General features: G+C 45.7%; 2 protein-coding genes and 1 long non-coding RNA gene across 6 annotated transcripts; 2 read left to right on the top strand and 1 right to left on the bottom strand.

The window, feature by feature from the left end:
- The first annotated feature begins 68 nt into the window (after positions 1-68).
- Psn (presenilin) lies at positions 69-2,847 on the top strand. The gene is made up of 7 exons (XM_076810177.1): positions 69-681; positions 761-996; positions 1,077-1,286; positions 1,355-1,575; positions 1,646-1,936; positions 2,002-2,246; positions 2,325-2,847. Exons 1-7 carry the CDS (start codon positions 547-549, stop codon positions 2,478-2,480), a joined length of 1,494 nt encoding a protein of 497 aa, XP_076666292.1. The 5' UTR covers positions 69-546; the 3' UTR covers positions 2,481-2,847.
- Positions 2,848-2,966: 119 nt separating this feature from the next.
- On the bottom strand, positions 2,967-15,033 carry Klp98a (kinesin-like protein 98A). 4 transcript variants are annotated; one of them, XM_076810161.1, is made up of 16 exons: positions 14,742-15,033; positions 14,213-14,282; positions 12,498-12,608; positions 11,759-11,875; positions 10,834-11,079; positions 10,578-10,750; positions 10,042-10,447; positions 9,671-9,955; positions 9,135-9,548; positions 8,663-8,860; positions 7,080-7,202; positions 6,734-6,835; positions 6,430-6,579; positions 5,319-6,356; positions 4,973-5,242; positions 2,967-4,842 (listed from the first exon to the last, which is right to left on the bottom strand). In XM_076810161.1, the coding sequence occupies exons 1-16, from the start codon at positions 14,786-14,788 to the stop codon at positions 4,597-4,599; spliced, it is 3,996 nt and encodes a 1,331-aa protein (XP_076666276.1). In that variant the 5' UTR covers positions 14,789-15,033; the 3' UTR covers positions 2,967-4,596. The 4 variants fall into 4 exon arrangements, with proteins under 4 accessions (XP_076666276.1, XP_076666277.1, XP_076666278.1 ...); XM_076810162.1 differs by having other exon boundaries at positions 6,430-6,567; XM_076810163.1 differs by lacking the exon at positions 7,080-7,202.
- On the top strand, positions 11,074-12,860 carry LOC143367910 (uncharacterized). Its single transcript, XR_013085114.1, has 2 exons — positions 11,074-11,297; positions 11,616-12,860. It is a non-coding gene; the product is annotated as an uncharacterized LOC143367910 (long non-coding RNA).
- Positions 15,034-15,105: the final 72 nt, after the last annotated feature.

Raw genomic sequence — 15,105 nt, 5'->3', positions numbered from 1 at the left:
TAAACAAATTCTTATATTCGTAAACAAATTGGACTCGCTTTAGTCCACTAGTATCACCGCTACATATCTATGGCGCTGCGTGATCTATGATTCAATTGGATTCAATGGTTTTTTAACAGCAATAAATTACCAATATTGTTAATCAGTGTTATATTTTGAAACTTTTAATTACAGAATTAAACAGAAATGTGACAATCGTATGGGTAATACGTTCCCTGTTAGTAGGGAGTTTGTAAAAGTTTCAATTAAACTCGAAACGATATTTCGGATTTGTAGCTCCAATTAAGGAGCTTATGAGAGCATATCGAGCATATCAAAGCGTGCGTTTCTCCGTGCTAGGAGATTTATCTTGTTGTGTTTCTTCGAATTAGAGTGTTACTAATCGTTGAATCGTAGGAACCAGTGGAGAATATTTTTGTACTGTTTTGTTGTGGTCGCGAGCCGTTGCGGGTAACGCGAGCAAGCTGTGCAAGTACAAAAAGTAGCGTTCGGGGAGCTGTCAACGGGTTTTTATATCGACTCGTCCGCAAGCATAGGCGTTGATGAATGTCTGAGAGTGATACTTACGATTCGGCGGACGAATACACAAGCCTAATGGACGGTCACGTCGCGGAGTCACGCACGGACGACCTGGGCTTGGTCACTGGTCGAAAAAGGCGGTCGCGTATCAGTAACGAGGAGGTAATTCTGCGAATAGCTTCTGCGTGCAACGAAATTTTATTAAAATTGTGCTGCTAATGACGATGCAAATGAATTGCAGGTTGAGAATGGTGTCCCCGAGGTGCGTGTTCAGACACCGGGCGTTTTGAACAATGCAGGTTCGGCTAGGAGACCTGCGCCAGGTAACAACGGTCCACATAGGGACGAGGAGGAGGAAGAATTGAAGTATGGAGCGGCGCACGTTATTAAGTTATTCGTGCCCGTGTCCCTTTGTATGTTAGTCGTAGTCGCAACGATTAGTTCTATAAATTTCTATACCACCAAAGGAATGTACTTGTAAGTTCTCGCCCGCGGACGATTACAAAGTTTACACGTGCAGAATCTTTGGAAGGTAAACGGATGTACGTCTCTTTCAGATTATACACTCCCTTTCACGAAGACAGTTCTGACACGAGTACCAAAGCTTGGCAAGCAGTCGCCAATTCGTTGATACTCATGAGCGTCATTGTTGTTATGACTGTGATACTTATCATCCTGTATAAATACAAATTTTACAAAGTGATCCACGGGTGGTTAATAATAAGTTCCTTGCTGCTCTTATCTATATTTTCTATGCTGTATTGCGAGTGAGTATAGCGTTTCGCCTGGGAGTCTGTCTATCTTCCATATCGTCTAACACTAAGATTCTATGCAGGCAAATATTAAAGGCTTACAACATTCCAATGGACTTGTTCACGTTAGGGATTGTGCTATGGAACTTCGGAGTAGTCGGAATGATATGTATACACTGGCAGGGGCCCTTGCAGCTGCAGCAAGCATATCTTATTTTCATCTCCGCTCTAATGGCACTCGTCTTTATCAAATACTTGCCAGAATGGACAGCGTGGGTTGTGTTAGGTGTGATCAGTATCTGGGGTAAGATAAATATTCGGTATAAGATATGTATTTCTCAAAAGCAATGCGTGCTCACAGTTTGCTTGCACAGATTTGATAGCTGTATTAACACCGAAGGGACCTCTGAGGATACTCGTAGAGACAGCCCAAGAGCGGAACGAGTCCATTTTCCCAGCCTTGATATACTCTTCGACTGTCTTGTATACAGCCACAATGACTTACGCTGGCTACGTGCAGGCAGCAACGATGACCAGCAGTGATTCCGCTGCTGGTGATACCGCTGCGTATCCGATGCGTGGTCGAGTAGACAATCAAAATAATACTCCTGCTGGAGGAGACGCGGAGGAGGGTGGATTTACCCCTGAGTGGGTGGAGACGCACGGTAGTAGACGAACGTACGCAATCGCGTTATTACCTGCCGTAGCTAACGCGAGGCTTTACTTTCAGGTGATCGAGGTGCGAGGCGAGCGCAAGAGGTGCGCGAAAACACTTCCTCGTTGACGGAAAGCTCGAGGCAACAAGAGAATCGAGTTGTACGAGATCCACAGGACGTGCAACTGTCAGTCACCGAGGAAGAGAGAGGAGTTAAGTTGGGCCTCGGAGATTTTATATTCTACAGCGTTCTAGTGGGGAAAGCTTCCAGCTATGGCGACTGGAACACAACTCTGGCTTGTTTCGTTGCCATCCTCATTGTACGTGTATATCGTTCGTGCCTTCTGTCGAAATAGTGAGGCTCCAAGAGCTTGATTATTTGTATTCCCTGTTCCCAGGGGCTTTGTTTAACGTTGCTGCTGCTGGCCATATTCAAGAAAGCGTTACCCGCTCTGCCGATCTCCATCACATTCGGTCTGACGTTTTACTTCGCTACCAGGGTGATCGTCGCGCCGTTCGCTGATAGCTTAGCGAGCGAGCAAGTGTTCATTTAACCGTAGGTATGACAAGCATAACATTCTCTACTATAATTTATTACGAAAGGATAGTGCCTATTTCACTTATGATCGTCTAGTTTTTATATTACCGTTGAAATTCTTCGTTCGTGACCTGTCGGTTTCCAAAACTTGTATTTTGTAAGTGTAACCGTGCCGTGGCACGCAAGCCAGGGCCATACCCATACGCTGCGTCCTGTGCGCTGGATTATTCAGTATTTTTTAATGGTCAAAGTATTCGTTGAACAATTACGTTGAACAAGGGTTCCAATATCAGAGAAAAAAAGAATGCTCAAGACGAAAATTTACATTTGTAAGATGAGTATGAGAAGACATAATAAATAATAATTGTATTTATCTCTTATAAGTACCGAGCGACTTCAGATGTTCCTTGACAGTCTCTGTTTTAGTTTTTAACATGGTTTAGCTTATACTCGCCTTTAATTATTCATATCGGAGCAAGGTTAATAATGGATAGAGGTCGAATCAATCGAGCTATGACAATTTATTGTATTTTCGTTACATTTAGGGAGCATGCATCGCGTAGATCAAGTATAAAAAGAAGCGGTTGCTGATCGCCCTTTCGGGAACTGTATGAAACATGAGGTATAACGTTCGTCTAAACAATTCGCTAAATGCACAGACCCCTAAGCTACGAGCTACCTAGTACCACTATCCATCCATCGGGATTTATTTCCAGTGGTTTGAAGTCCGTTTATACACAGCCATGAATATCGTTCACCATAAATCACATACTTGGATGCTCGCTTGAAACGACGATGCGTACTGCCAGAAGCTTCGTTCGCTCTTACAACATTAAACAACAACAATCAGAGTCGGGTACACAGGCGATAGTTCCGATAGTTCTGATCGTTTAGAATTCAAGGCAAAATGATGCTGGCCGTGGTAAATAGGAAACGCACGATCTTTATCGTTACTCGTATAGATTTCGCGGACTTGAGAAGCGTATAATAGTGGATCGCGTCTTCAGCTCTTCGGAAGCAATTTTACAATGCCGGGTAAACACTTTGCCGAGAATAATGTCGAAGTTAGCGTCGATTAACAAAGAACTCTTCCATTCATTGCTAAGCACTTGCATAACGATTCTGTTAACATTAACATCGCCGTCCCTTCTCTTTCTCTCTCTTTCTCTCTTATTCTTTACAAACTTCGCCGCGAAACGCAGTGTATACATATACAATATATTTATATATTATAAATTCCCGGAACCGGAAGATCTTCAACAGCGATATGATATCATTTGCACTTCGTAAAATTATGATAATTTCAATAAGTCCGTAACTAGACGCTACGAGGATGTACCTTGTTTCTTTAAATATATGGTCGATCATCAGTCACGACGATATTACGAAGACGCTCTCCGACGACGAAAATAAACGCGATCATTTGTGAAATCTAATTATTATCGCAGGCATAATCGCTCCCGATATTATTATTAATATTATTATTATGGTCACCGTGGTTGTGCGCACAGCAAAGTATCCCGTATCTCGTGCGTTTTTTTTGTTGCAACAATACTGAGTCTAGGCTACCCTTAACGACAAACGCGAAATTAAGATAAGAATAGGGTCAACGATCCCTTCAAAAACCGAAGCAAGGAAAGGTACATTTTGAAATCGTTAATTCTAACGGGCGAAAAACAGTAGGAAAATATCCGCAACCCCCTAACAATTATACATATATATGGTCTCTCCGCAGAATTCTAGTGATGTCAAAACTGTGATACACAATTCTCACTGGGATCTGTGTGGAAAATATTCTCGAGACTCATTCGTTATCAGATCTCGTTCTGTCCCCTTAAAATATAAATTTCGCGGTACGTTTTTACTAACAAGCTACGAACAAATATTTAAATACGCGTCATACATCAGTCTTATAAACAAATAAACTTTTTAGAAACGTGTTTCTTTTGGTAAGCATACGATTAATCGTCGTAATAGTGGTAACTATATACTGTGCTAATATTTTTATCCCACTGTTTCTTTTAGGATCTCCCCAGTCCGTCGTTTATAAAAAAATACCAACGAATTTTAAACACCTACAGGCTCGAGTTCAATTAAGTCGCGTGGAATAGTGGGAGTCGCCGGTGTTCCCTTTAGCTCGTTCCGTATTTGCTGCTCTCAAACGTTCCACGCCTGAAGAACGAGCTGAACTCCAGCAACGATTGCTTGTCTATGTTGCCGAGGTTGCCGTTGAACTTGTAGAGGGGCTCGCAGTGCGGCAATTCCGAGCAGACTTGAATTAATCGTCGCAGATATTCTTCTAATTTTTTCCTACGTTGCTGGGCCACTACCTCGTACCTTGGGAAAACTTGCCTAGATGGAAAGCGTATTGCTGCTACCTGCGGAATGGAAAGGTCTTCTTCATAATCCACTTCCAAGGCGAAAGGTACCCTACCCTTAGATTCTATCTCCGATTATATCGCACCGTGGGCAATTGCTATTGTACTTAGAATTCAATCAATCGTTTACCTTGCTCCCATATTTCTGTCTCATCGAGATATACAGCTCTCGAAACCTTCTGTATCTACGCAGAAGCGTCCAGTTATCGTCCTGCGCCAACACCCGCACCTCGTACTCGTAGTGGCTGGACGTGCCAGCTCCGCGTATTACGTAGGAGGTTATACTAACGATCATGTTAACCACATTGTCGCTGTCAGCGTCGTTCGCTATCAAAGACGGCAAGGACCTGGTGATTGTCAGGGAGTACGGGCTACTCAGTCCGTCGCCTCGGTTTTGACTCTAAATAAGGGGACGGTATATGAAAACAGTTAACGTAGCAATTCTCTCAACTTCAGAAGGTCCTAACAAGGATTACCGTCAGGTACACTGTCGAGTATCCTCTCCCAGAAGGTATCCTAGGCGCAACAGACTCTGACAGACCGTCCTCGTCGTTGGTGTTAGGCCTGTTATTCCTCAGGACCGGGGACCGCGTTGTGGCCACGGTCAGCAACGTGGCAGAGTTGTTCGCGGGTTCTGGATCGCGGCACGTTTTCGATTCTACAGCTTGTAGACGGTCACTAGCGTCACCAGCTGGCAGTCTATCGTTATTGCATTCTACAGTCGACTTTTCCTGACTCTTCCGTTCGTCCTCCAAAAGCGACACCTCTAGCTCTATCTGTTGCTTCTGAAGGTCTTGCAACATCGCTATCTGCCTATTTAGATCTTCTTTCGAGGGGCTGCTCGCCTCCAGGCACCTCATCACCATCATCCTTTGACGAGCGATTCTTTGGTTCAGTCGTTTCATTGCCGGATTCTGTTGAACCGGCGACTCCAGCGAATCTTGAGGAATATCATCCTCCGTTGCGGAATTCGTTGGAGACTTTAATTCAGTTTGCTCGCCGTTAGCGCTGCCGTTACACTTCTCAGGTTCTGTGATACTTTCCACGGAAAACATCCTGGCTGCATTCAACGCGCTTCTCCCTTCCACTTCAGGAAATTTCTCCTCTTTTTCTCGAGGGGATTGGTGCTGTCTGTCTTGCTCCCTCTGCTCATCGTTCAGCGAGGTTCGAGGCTCTCTTGTGCCCGGATCTTCGAAGAGAATGCGAGGTTCGGGGGAATCAGCCGCAGCCGTGTGGAAAGTGTCAGCAGTCTCGATGGAACTTGGAACATTGTCTGGCAGTAGACTCAAGGCGGATGCTATTTGAAGCTTTCTGTTGCACGCGTCGTAGAACGCCTGAGCGTCCCCGTTGGCAATGATCTCGTCGCCGCTCGAGGAATGATCACCCGGGGATGCAGGCAAAGCGCGTTTCAGATTCAAGGAAAGGCTCTGCTTCCGCCGTAGGATCTCCTGCAGCTGCTGCTGTGTCCGCTTCGCCAGAAGCAGCTTCTTCTCCATGCTTCCCTCCCCTTCCAACTGGCAGAAGCATTTCGCGTTAAGTGAAAGCGAGAGCACCGTGCCGATAATTAAGTTTATATAACACACTTACTTCCAAGTTGAACATATGCTTCTGTTTTTTAGCTATCTCCATCAGCTCTTCTTCCATTTTGTCCACTTTGCTTTGGTGTTCGTTCAGCGATTTTACTTTGCTCTGCAACTCGGTCTCCAGCACAGCCAGCTCTTTTTTCTGAACAACAGACTTTCATCCTTAATTCATCGTCGTTCGTCCGGTATTTATGCGTTCTTAGATTTCTAACGAGATTATTGTTGAAGATATCAGGACTCGTGACGGTCCGAATTTATTGAAATCTAAATTAGAATCGCCAGTGTACATTGGTATTGGATTTACTTACGTGATGATTAACAAGCTCTCGCATCGCGTCCACGCATTTATCATCGTTCAAGCTTGACCAGGATTCTGGCAAGCTGCCGTCACTGCCAGCACCGTCGTCCGTCTGAAATTGTACATTTTCTCTCTGAACTGAAAAGCTGCCGTACGTCTTCTAGCGCACAGTAATTCCACGCGATCGACACACAAAGAGAAATAGATATAAATCCAAAAACAAAAAAAGGGAGCAAACAATAGAAGAAGAGGACACGATGCAGATTCGTGTGCCGTGCGATTACTTTTGTTGTTCGTGCTTCCCTATGTACTACAGACGTGCCGCTAATATCGAATTTCCTTTCTCTAAATCTTACCTTCTCCCACCATTGATGGAATCTTTGAGCGCGCTCGTGATTGTTCATGAACTCTTGGAACTGACGATGCTTGGACTGCAATGTAGTGCGCAGAGAGGCAACTTCCCTACATAAACTTTCTACCTGGTACCACACATACACATATCGATGCATTAACAAAAAAAAAAGAAGAAGACACGATGACTGAAAAATTATAATTAAAGAAGGCGTCTCATACTTCTCGGATGAGCAACTGAAAAAGAGTGCCCGACTCCCGCTATAACAAGGTATGATCCTCACCAAATCACCATGAACAGATACATTTATCAATTTTACAACATAAGGTTCAAAGGGATTAAAGTAAGAATAAGAGGCGTGCTACTTTCATGGATCATTGGTCTCAGGGTCTACTTGACGTTATTCGAGATCGACTCGTACAATATCCACTGGGAGCTTAATCTAGCGAAAGGTCGATTGATAAAGTATAAACGAAAATGTTTGAAAAACAAACAGAAAAAAAAACCGGGGAAGAAGTTACGATGATACGTTACCTTAAAAATCAGTTAGTTTACTCTGTTTGATCCCACAATGGTGCACATGCGGACGTGCCCCAATATTGTTAAGAAGATACATTGGGTTTGTTAATCGGGAGCGTTAATTCGACCATATTCGAGTGTAATTAACGAGCGATGTGAATAATAGAACAAGAGAGTAGTGTGCGTGCAACGTTTCGTGGAAGATCGAAGGCCAATTTTCGTAAGAAAAATTTATTAATCAACAAGTATCGTATAACAACAGTTCTTTCTTTCGTTCTCGTTTCCTTTCTCGCATAACAAACCCATATAGACGTTCTACAAAACAAGCCCGGATATGTACATAACTTTATCTCCATCTTCACTTTAACATTGTCTACAAGGTACTTAAATAGATAACAACATTCCATGGAATGCCATTTGTCCGGCAATATCTCGTCAACACTGGCACAGTTCGTTTCGGCAGCTTATTTAGTCTTTTTATCTAACCGCTAAAAGATAGGCGTTAAAATTCAGATAGCGACCATTGTCTCTCTAAGATAATAGTATCTGCATAGAAACGTAGGATACAAATAAAAAATATATATGTATATATACATATATATATATACATACATTTGAAACGGGCAAATATTGTCCTGTTAACATTTACACATATTACATATGTTACATTCAGAAGTGAATCCTGATAGACGCCATTGTTTCCATTAGAGCACCCCTAGTCTTTAATAATTCTCTAAGTCTATATTTATAACGAGACGTATTATCATCGCCGTCATCGGCGATGATATCTCGTTTGAACCTCGAGCGGTTTCAGTTAAGTACAGTTCTCGACGAGCACTTGCAGAGCATTGAACTCTTATCGGACAGCACATAGGAACGCGGATAGAACCAAGGTTCCTGATAGTTATTACTAGAACGGGGTCACATGTTCAAAGGGCAAACGTGCGAGTAGATGATGATGTTGCCAGACAAGCAAATAAGAACACCGAGAGCGATAAGGACCAGGTAGAATTGATACTTGATCGATATTACGTTCAAGTCCGGGGACGGCGCATCCGAGTCACTTACTTGCGTCATCTCGTCCCGGCGCTCTTGCTCCAGTATGTGTCGCCGGTTGCGAAGCTCGCGCTGCCTAGACTCTAGGGCGGCTATCGCGTCCGCCCACTCTTTCCACTGGGCGCCCCATTCGCGTTCCAGTTCGCGTTGGGCACCTTCCAGAGCCTCTCTTCTCGCGGCCCATCTCTCTTCTCGCTCCTCCTGCTCCCTCTGCATCAAACAACCTTACAATGATGCTCAATCCTGCGAACTTTCAATGGTAATCTTAACACCGAAACGCGTATCACAGAGTGATCCACCTTAACGGAAAGCTGAGAGCTCGGGTGGCTTCGTGTAAGTGATTAGACCCTAGGATGGTTCAGAAGTGTTAATTAGTAGCAACTAATGCTAGTAACTATGAATAATTATTGTAGTTCTACTACTTCTGGGCCACTCTAGTTTGCACAGCGAGCAGACAAGCGTCAGCTGATCGGTGCCAACGAACCTTGAAGTCCTCCTTTTCCTTGATAAGGGCAGCCTTCTGCTGTTCTAGTTCCTCGAGCGCGCGTAGGTCCTCGCTCGAGTTCAAAAGGTTATCGCTAGAGGACGAGGCATGCAAGTCCGAGACGCTCCAGCTCAGGAGGGACAGTCTTGAGAGATTCACCACCGTGGACTGTAAGTTACCGTTACCCGTTCCACCTTCCTTTCTTAGCTTGGCCGCTTCCGCCGGATCGTTATACCGGAACATGTTGTTCCGGCCCAGAAGGATGATGCAGCCTTGCGACAGCCGCGTCGGCTTATCGAGTTGGGCCGTGTTGATCCAGCAGTGCGGAGAAAGGGGATGAAGGGTCGCTACGCCGCTATCTAACTCCACCACGCAGTGCTCTGGCTCAACGTCCGCGCCAGTCAATACGATATCCTGTTCGTGGAATCGTATGTTATATTTTAACTGTATCATATTTAAGTAACTAGCATTTCCAACGACTAAGAGCTGGTCGAGCAATTAGCACAGGGGATAAGAAGTTAAGAACCAAGTCTCACCTGCGTGGTAGGGGCATCCTCCGTTCCAACTAACGTTCTGCCCTCTTTCAGGTGATACAGCGTCACACCTGTGCTGAGGAGATCATCGTCTATCCCTACCAAGTGCGGCATTTCAGAGTCCAATACCACGCCAACGCCGCTCTTTCGGAGACCCAACGCTTTCTGCTCCTGAAGTATCTGTTGCGTTTCCCGCCACTTTTCTGTCCACTCTTCCGTCAACACTTTCTCCTGCTCTTGCTTCTCGTGAATCTGAGCCAGCAATACTTGCGGTGGCCTTTCGACGCTCTAGCGGATAAAACACGGTAAAGCTTCGTCCTTTTACACGATTACGTCTTAGAGTAACTAGATAACGCCGGTCTTTGATTACTTGCCATGTCCTTTCCTATAAGGGACTTCAACTTCAGAATCTCCTCTCTGAGCTCCCTAATCAGCTTCACGTTCGGATCTTCGTTGATGGTCGGCTTGTTGATAATATTCTTCGCCCGATTGGCGTACCTAAGTGTGCTCAGTGTCTCCCCGTAGTTGCAGTCCGCTGGGCTGATAGCAGCGATCATGATCGTTTTCGCGTTACCGCCGAGAGAGTCCTTTAGCAGCCACGTGAGCACACTGTCCCGATACGGTATGAAGACGTTCCGCTTGGAGGAAGAAGACGCGTCGCCCGTGGAGCTGACCTCCGCCAGCGCAGATATCACAGAACCTAAAGTCACCAGTGACTTGTTGATGTGGGCACCCTCTTTCAGTCGCTGGCCAGTCGCGCCAGTCGCGTTCGCCCGCTCGCTGGAGAAATTACAGAGAGTTATACGTGAACGCGACCGTCGACCCATCGTCTACGCTAATCGTTCAATTATTTGTCACTGGGTCAACGGCTCGTAGCAAGAATCATCTTCAGACCACTTGTCTCGACTACCTTCCGGCCAAGTCGACAAGATGCACCTTGGAAACGGTCTCCGACGGCATGTTCCCCTCGGATAGTCCAGCTTGCACGAACGTTATTGTAAAAATCGCGTGACTCCTGCTGCTCACGTCGTTCATATTTGTGCTGGCCGTGGTTCTGTGCGTGTTACCCCTCACCATGCATTCCTGTAACAGGGCGGAGGACGGTATGAGCGTGCGACGTCGGCGGTAGAACGCGAGTAGGAGGAAGCGTGGTCGAGCTCGTTTACCTGGATGTCTGAATAATCGTAGACGAGGTGGCTGGACAGGTCTTGGACGTAAGGCCCCCTTTTAGGATGCTCCCGCACTCTGAGAGAATGAGACTGTGACTGGTCCAGTCGGAGCAGGTCTCTCACTCTCTCATTGTGTATTTCCAGGAACGATACCTCGGTTCTATACGACGCTCCGCTCTCTTTACCCGCGGCCATTCTGGCGAAAAGCGTCTTGCAGATCCGCGGTATCAGTCCTTGAGCCTCCTACGGATATCAGAAATAGAATTATAATGTTTTGGAAGGAAACAAAGGGGGCAGCGAGTGTATGTGTCAGGCGGAGCAAGGAAAAATCGTAGAAATCCACCGAGGAGTGAAAGTGCAGGCAAAATGTTTCACAATTAAATGATAAATGTTCCCTACTCGCTGGGCGCGAAAGGCGTACGCGATCAATCAATAGATGGGCGCCCAAGCGCGATAATATGGTAATTAAGTGCTAATTAGGCTCACTTACGATTCTACTTCGATAGAAGTTCATAGAAAACGGTATTAGATGAATCGAACTGAACTTTTTCTGTAAATCCAGTCGTCTATAGTATCACGTTTCTGAATAATAATGGAGACTTAGCAAAAGACAGTGGAACAGAAACAGTGCTGTGTACATTCTAATTACTTTTCAAGGCTTCTATAGAATTTGAAGCTTCAAAAATATTCAGTGCTTTGTTAAGATTATTCGAGTAGGCCATCCAGTGATTACTTTCAACAGTATACTACAGTAACATTCGTGCTGATGACTGTTACAGATTTGAGAGTTGCTAGAATAATGAATTACTGAAAAGTGATTGGATGCAGGCGATCTTGAAACTATTTTAAGACTTATAGAACGGCTCCCAAAGAGATCAGGATGAAGAAATTCTCGCAGAGCGCGAAACGATTAGAATATTACCGGCGTGCCCATCATCGTAAAGGTCTTCCCAGACCCTGTCTGACCGTAGGCAAAGACACAGGCATTGTAGCCCTCGAAGGCACTTTCTATTACGTCCGTACCGAGATCGTAGAACACCTAAAACGGAGAAGGAAAACAATTAACGCTGCTCCTCTGCGATATTCATTCATAGCGACAGGGGAAAAGTGTCTGTCATCGCTCCTCGCGAGAGCACAGCAAGGCACACCTTATATGCGCCATGAGTACCACATTGGCGTAGCAATTTTAATGATCGGCACGCTCGAAGGGATTCTAATGAACTGCCGAATGAATCAGAACACTCGATAATTACTAAACGATTACGCGTACAGCCGTTAATTATACGATGGATAAAAATAGGATACTTTGTGTCTTACGCAATGCGCAATTATTTACCAACCCGCGACAAATGTCAATTAAGGCTTACCAGTTGAATTCGTCGAATATTTGAGATATCGTTTTTAATTCAATGAGAAATGATTCACTGGATATAGTTAATCTTGGAAATATTAAGAGTGGCCACGTGTTTACGATTAGAACCTGTTCTTACGACAGTGGTTACTATACCGGTACACACGCACGCGGGTATTCTATTTTAATTCTGATCGTGGCTCATCGTCAACGCGTCGCCAAATGCGTTCTCGCTAGTCGATCGGTACATTTATCGTGGTAATACATAAATGCATAATTCTATAAAAATGTGTTTCAAATAAACGTGCACCTCTTCTTGGGACGCATAGTGGTCGTCGTTCGTGTCGAAGGACCAGTAGGAGTGATCAAACGTGAAGTCTTTGTATCTCTCCCTGTCGATTTCCCTGCAACTACCCGGTATCTGAAAAAAAACAATAGGCAGCCCGTTCAAGGAACAAAATCTTCTCCAATCTAACATTAACATCCGATAACATTCCATCTTTCATTGTCAGAGAGAGGAAGCATCAAATTTGAAATTGAACCGCGCGCCATTGTGTTAGTAAGCAACCGGCAGTTGAGTCATCCGCGGTACGAACTACTTCTTTCTCCCCGGCCTGGTAGTCCCAAGGTAACGTTAATCTTACGAATTATCGTTCATTTTGGGAGATAAAAATATCACGGTTAGATTGATACAGGTCAGTAGCCTCGATGGCCGATAGTGAAAGAAGCTCGTGATACACAAGTGGCTGACAAATAGTAAGCCGTTATGTCACGTGCATTCGTCAGGCTGCATCCCACATATGTAACTAATCGCGCACTATCGAGATCCCGCACGACGCGTATTACGCAACAGACCGAGAGGGCAATTAAAAAGTAAAACTCCTAATGTTTATCTATCATGCAACCAGCAATAAGAGCTTAGGTGAGGATCATTATCGTTCGAGAGTTGCCTTCAGCGTACTCAATGCCGCAGCAGACTTACAACTTTTCAATGGAACATATACAGTAAAAGATTTCCTAAGTAAGTTTTAGTAACAAAGCAAAGGATTTCCCCATGGGCCTTTACTCACGAATTGTCTATACAGCGACCCCAGTATCCCCGAGGATTTTGCTTCTTAAGGAGCATGTTTCGATAGATCGATACAATTCGCGCTGTACGTACTGGTCTTGCATAAACCTGTTTAGCCGCGCTACCGGCAAGCGGAAACACTAACTCTCATGGTAATTACCGCGGTCAAAGATAAAGGTTAGTCATGGACGATGTAAGAAAAACCATCTTTCGTGAGGTTAATCGTAAAAGTGCAACAGACAGCGTCGAGATAGAGAAAGAGATCGTACGAAACAGTGGGTAATTTTGTACATTTAATTGATTGCAAAATCATTAGATATTCCGCGTACAGAGAATTTCAAGCTTCGCCCGCTTAAAAAAAGGCGCATTAATCGCGTTGCGATTGGTCAGCGGCGTGCAAGTGACAGCAGCACAGGGCCGTGATTGGTCCAGCGGCGATTTTCGCACTTTCTCCGATCAGATGACGCGCCGCTCCTCGCTATCTCACCTCGTGAGATCTCGGTCAAGAGATTTTCGCTTGGCAAGCGTGGATATCAATGGCGTAACTCGTGACAACAAATAATCTCAGCTGCGGAGGAAAGAGGGACCCGTGTTCCCGCGACGATAGCATTGACGTTTTAATGGGTCAATAGCCGTGGCACGTTCGAGCAGAAATTATGCCACGGTTCCGAGCGCGAAGCGTATCGGGCGGCGTGGCGGCGGTCAGCGGTAGTTCGGGTCGAGAAAACAAAAGAAAAAAGAAAAATATCGTTCCGCCGTGTAGAAATCTTTTTAGAAAGTCCGCTCGTGATCATTAAGGACGAGGCTCGAGGATTGGCAGGATTGACCGCTGGCGACGGACGGTGCGCGAGGGTACTTATACAGCGCGTTTACAAAAGAGGCGTTTAACCTAAATAAAAGCGATGGTTTTGTGCGGCGCTCGAAGCGGATGACTTTTTGAACGTGTACCACAGTACCTTGGTGTTGAATATACGTGTCTTCTTGCCATCCATTTGCACGATCATCTTCGCGTTCATCGCCAGCTCCCTGGAAAACAGATCGACAAGGTTCACGCACCATCTCGTGCACTTGAAATCTCTCGGCAACGGTTGCTCGATTATCGCGAGACATGGGGTATCGAGTAAGATGCAGGCCCGGGGCAGGGACGAGGCACGGCAACGTTAGATACGGGAAGGAATGACAGCAGGTGGCTGAATTCCAACGCGACGGTTGATCGCCGCACAAAGAGCGACTGGATCGTACGCCTTATTAATCGTCCCACGGGATCGAAGTAACGTCGCACGAGTAACCGAACGGAATTTTCGTCGGGAATTATTTAGGCATGCTGTCATTCGAATATTCGAGGCGGAGCATGACGGCCAATGGCTGGTGCCGTTAACACTCGTCACGGGACGACCTCCGTGCTCGATCGAACAGCACCGAAACGCGGAACGTCGATAAGACGTCACATTGCAGGGGGGCTATCACTGGTTGCATGGCACGCACCTTTTATTAAAGGGACGAACCCTCACAGCTACCTTCACAGAAGCCATGGCTACGAGGAGCGCATGGACTGTTAGGGATGGTACGCCACACCGTTCGTGTGCCTTATCTCCCCTCGCTTATCTCGTCCCGTGGCTCCTTTCTTTTTAGCACGCGTTACGCGAGAACCGAGTTGCTCAAGACGCTACGCAGACAGCACATCGGCGGCAGTGCCCGCCGTGCCACGAAACGTCGTCGTCGTCTCGCCTCCCGCACAACGGCCAACATCGTCCTTAACACGCTCTCGACAGACGGACGACTGCTGGCCAGCCGCTGTCCGAGGCAAAAAATTGCGTGTCCGCGCATGCGCGCACACGCACGGATCCCT

The sequence above is a fragment of the Andrena cerasifolii genome, chromosome 4 (genome assembly GCF_050908995.1).
Source record: "Andrena cerasifolii isolate SP2316 chromosome 4, iyAndCera1_principal, whole genome shotgun sequence".
NCBI classification, from domain to species: Eukaryota; Metazoa; Arthropoda; class Insecta; order Hymenoptera; family Andrenidae; genus Andrena; species Andrena cerasifolii.
Note: the sequence above shows the minus strand (reverse complement) of the source record. Positions and strands in the feature narration are given on the sequence as shown.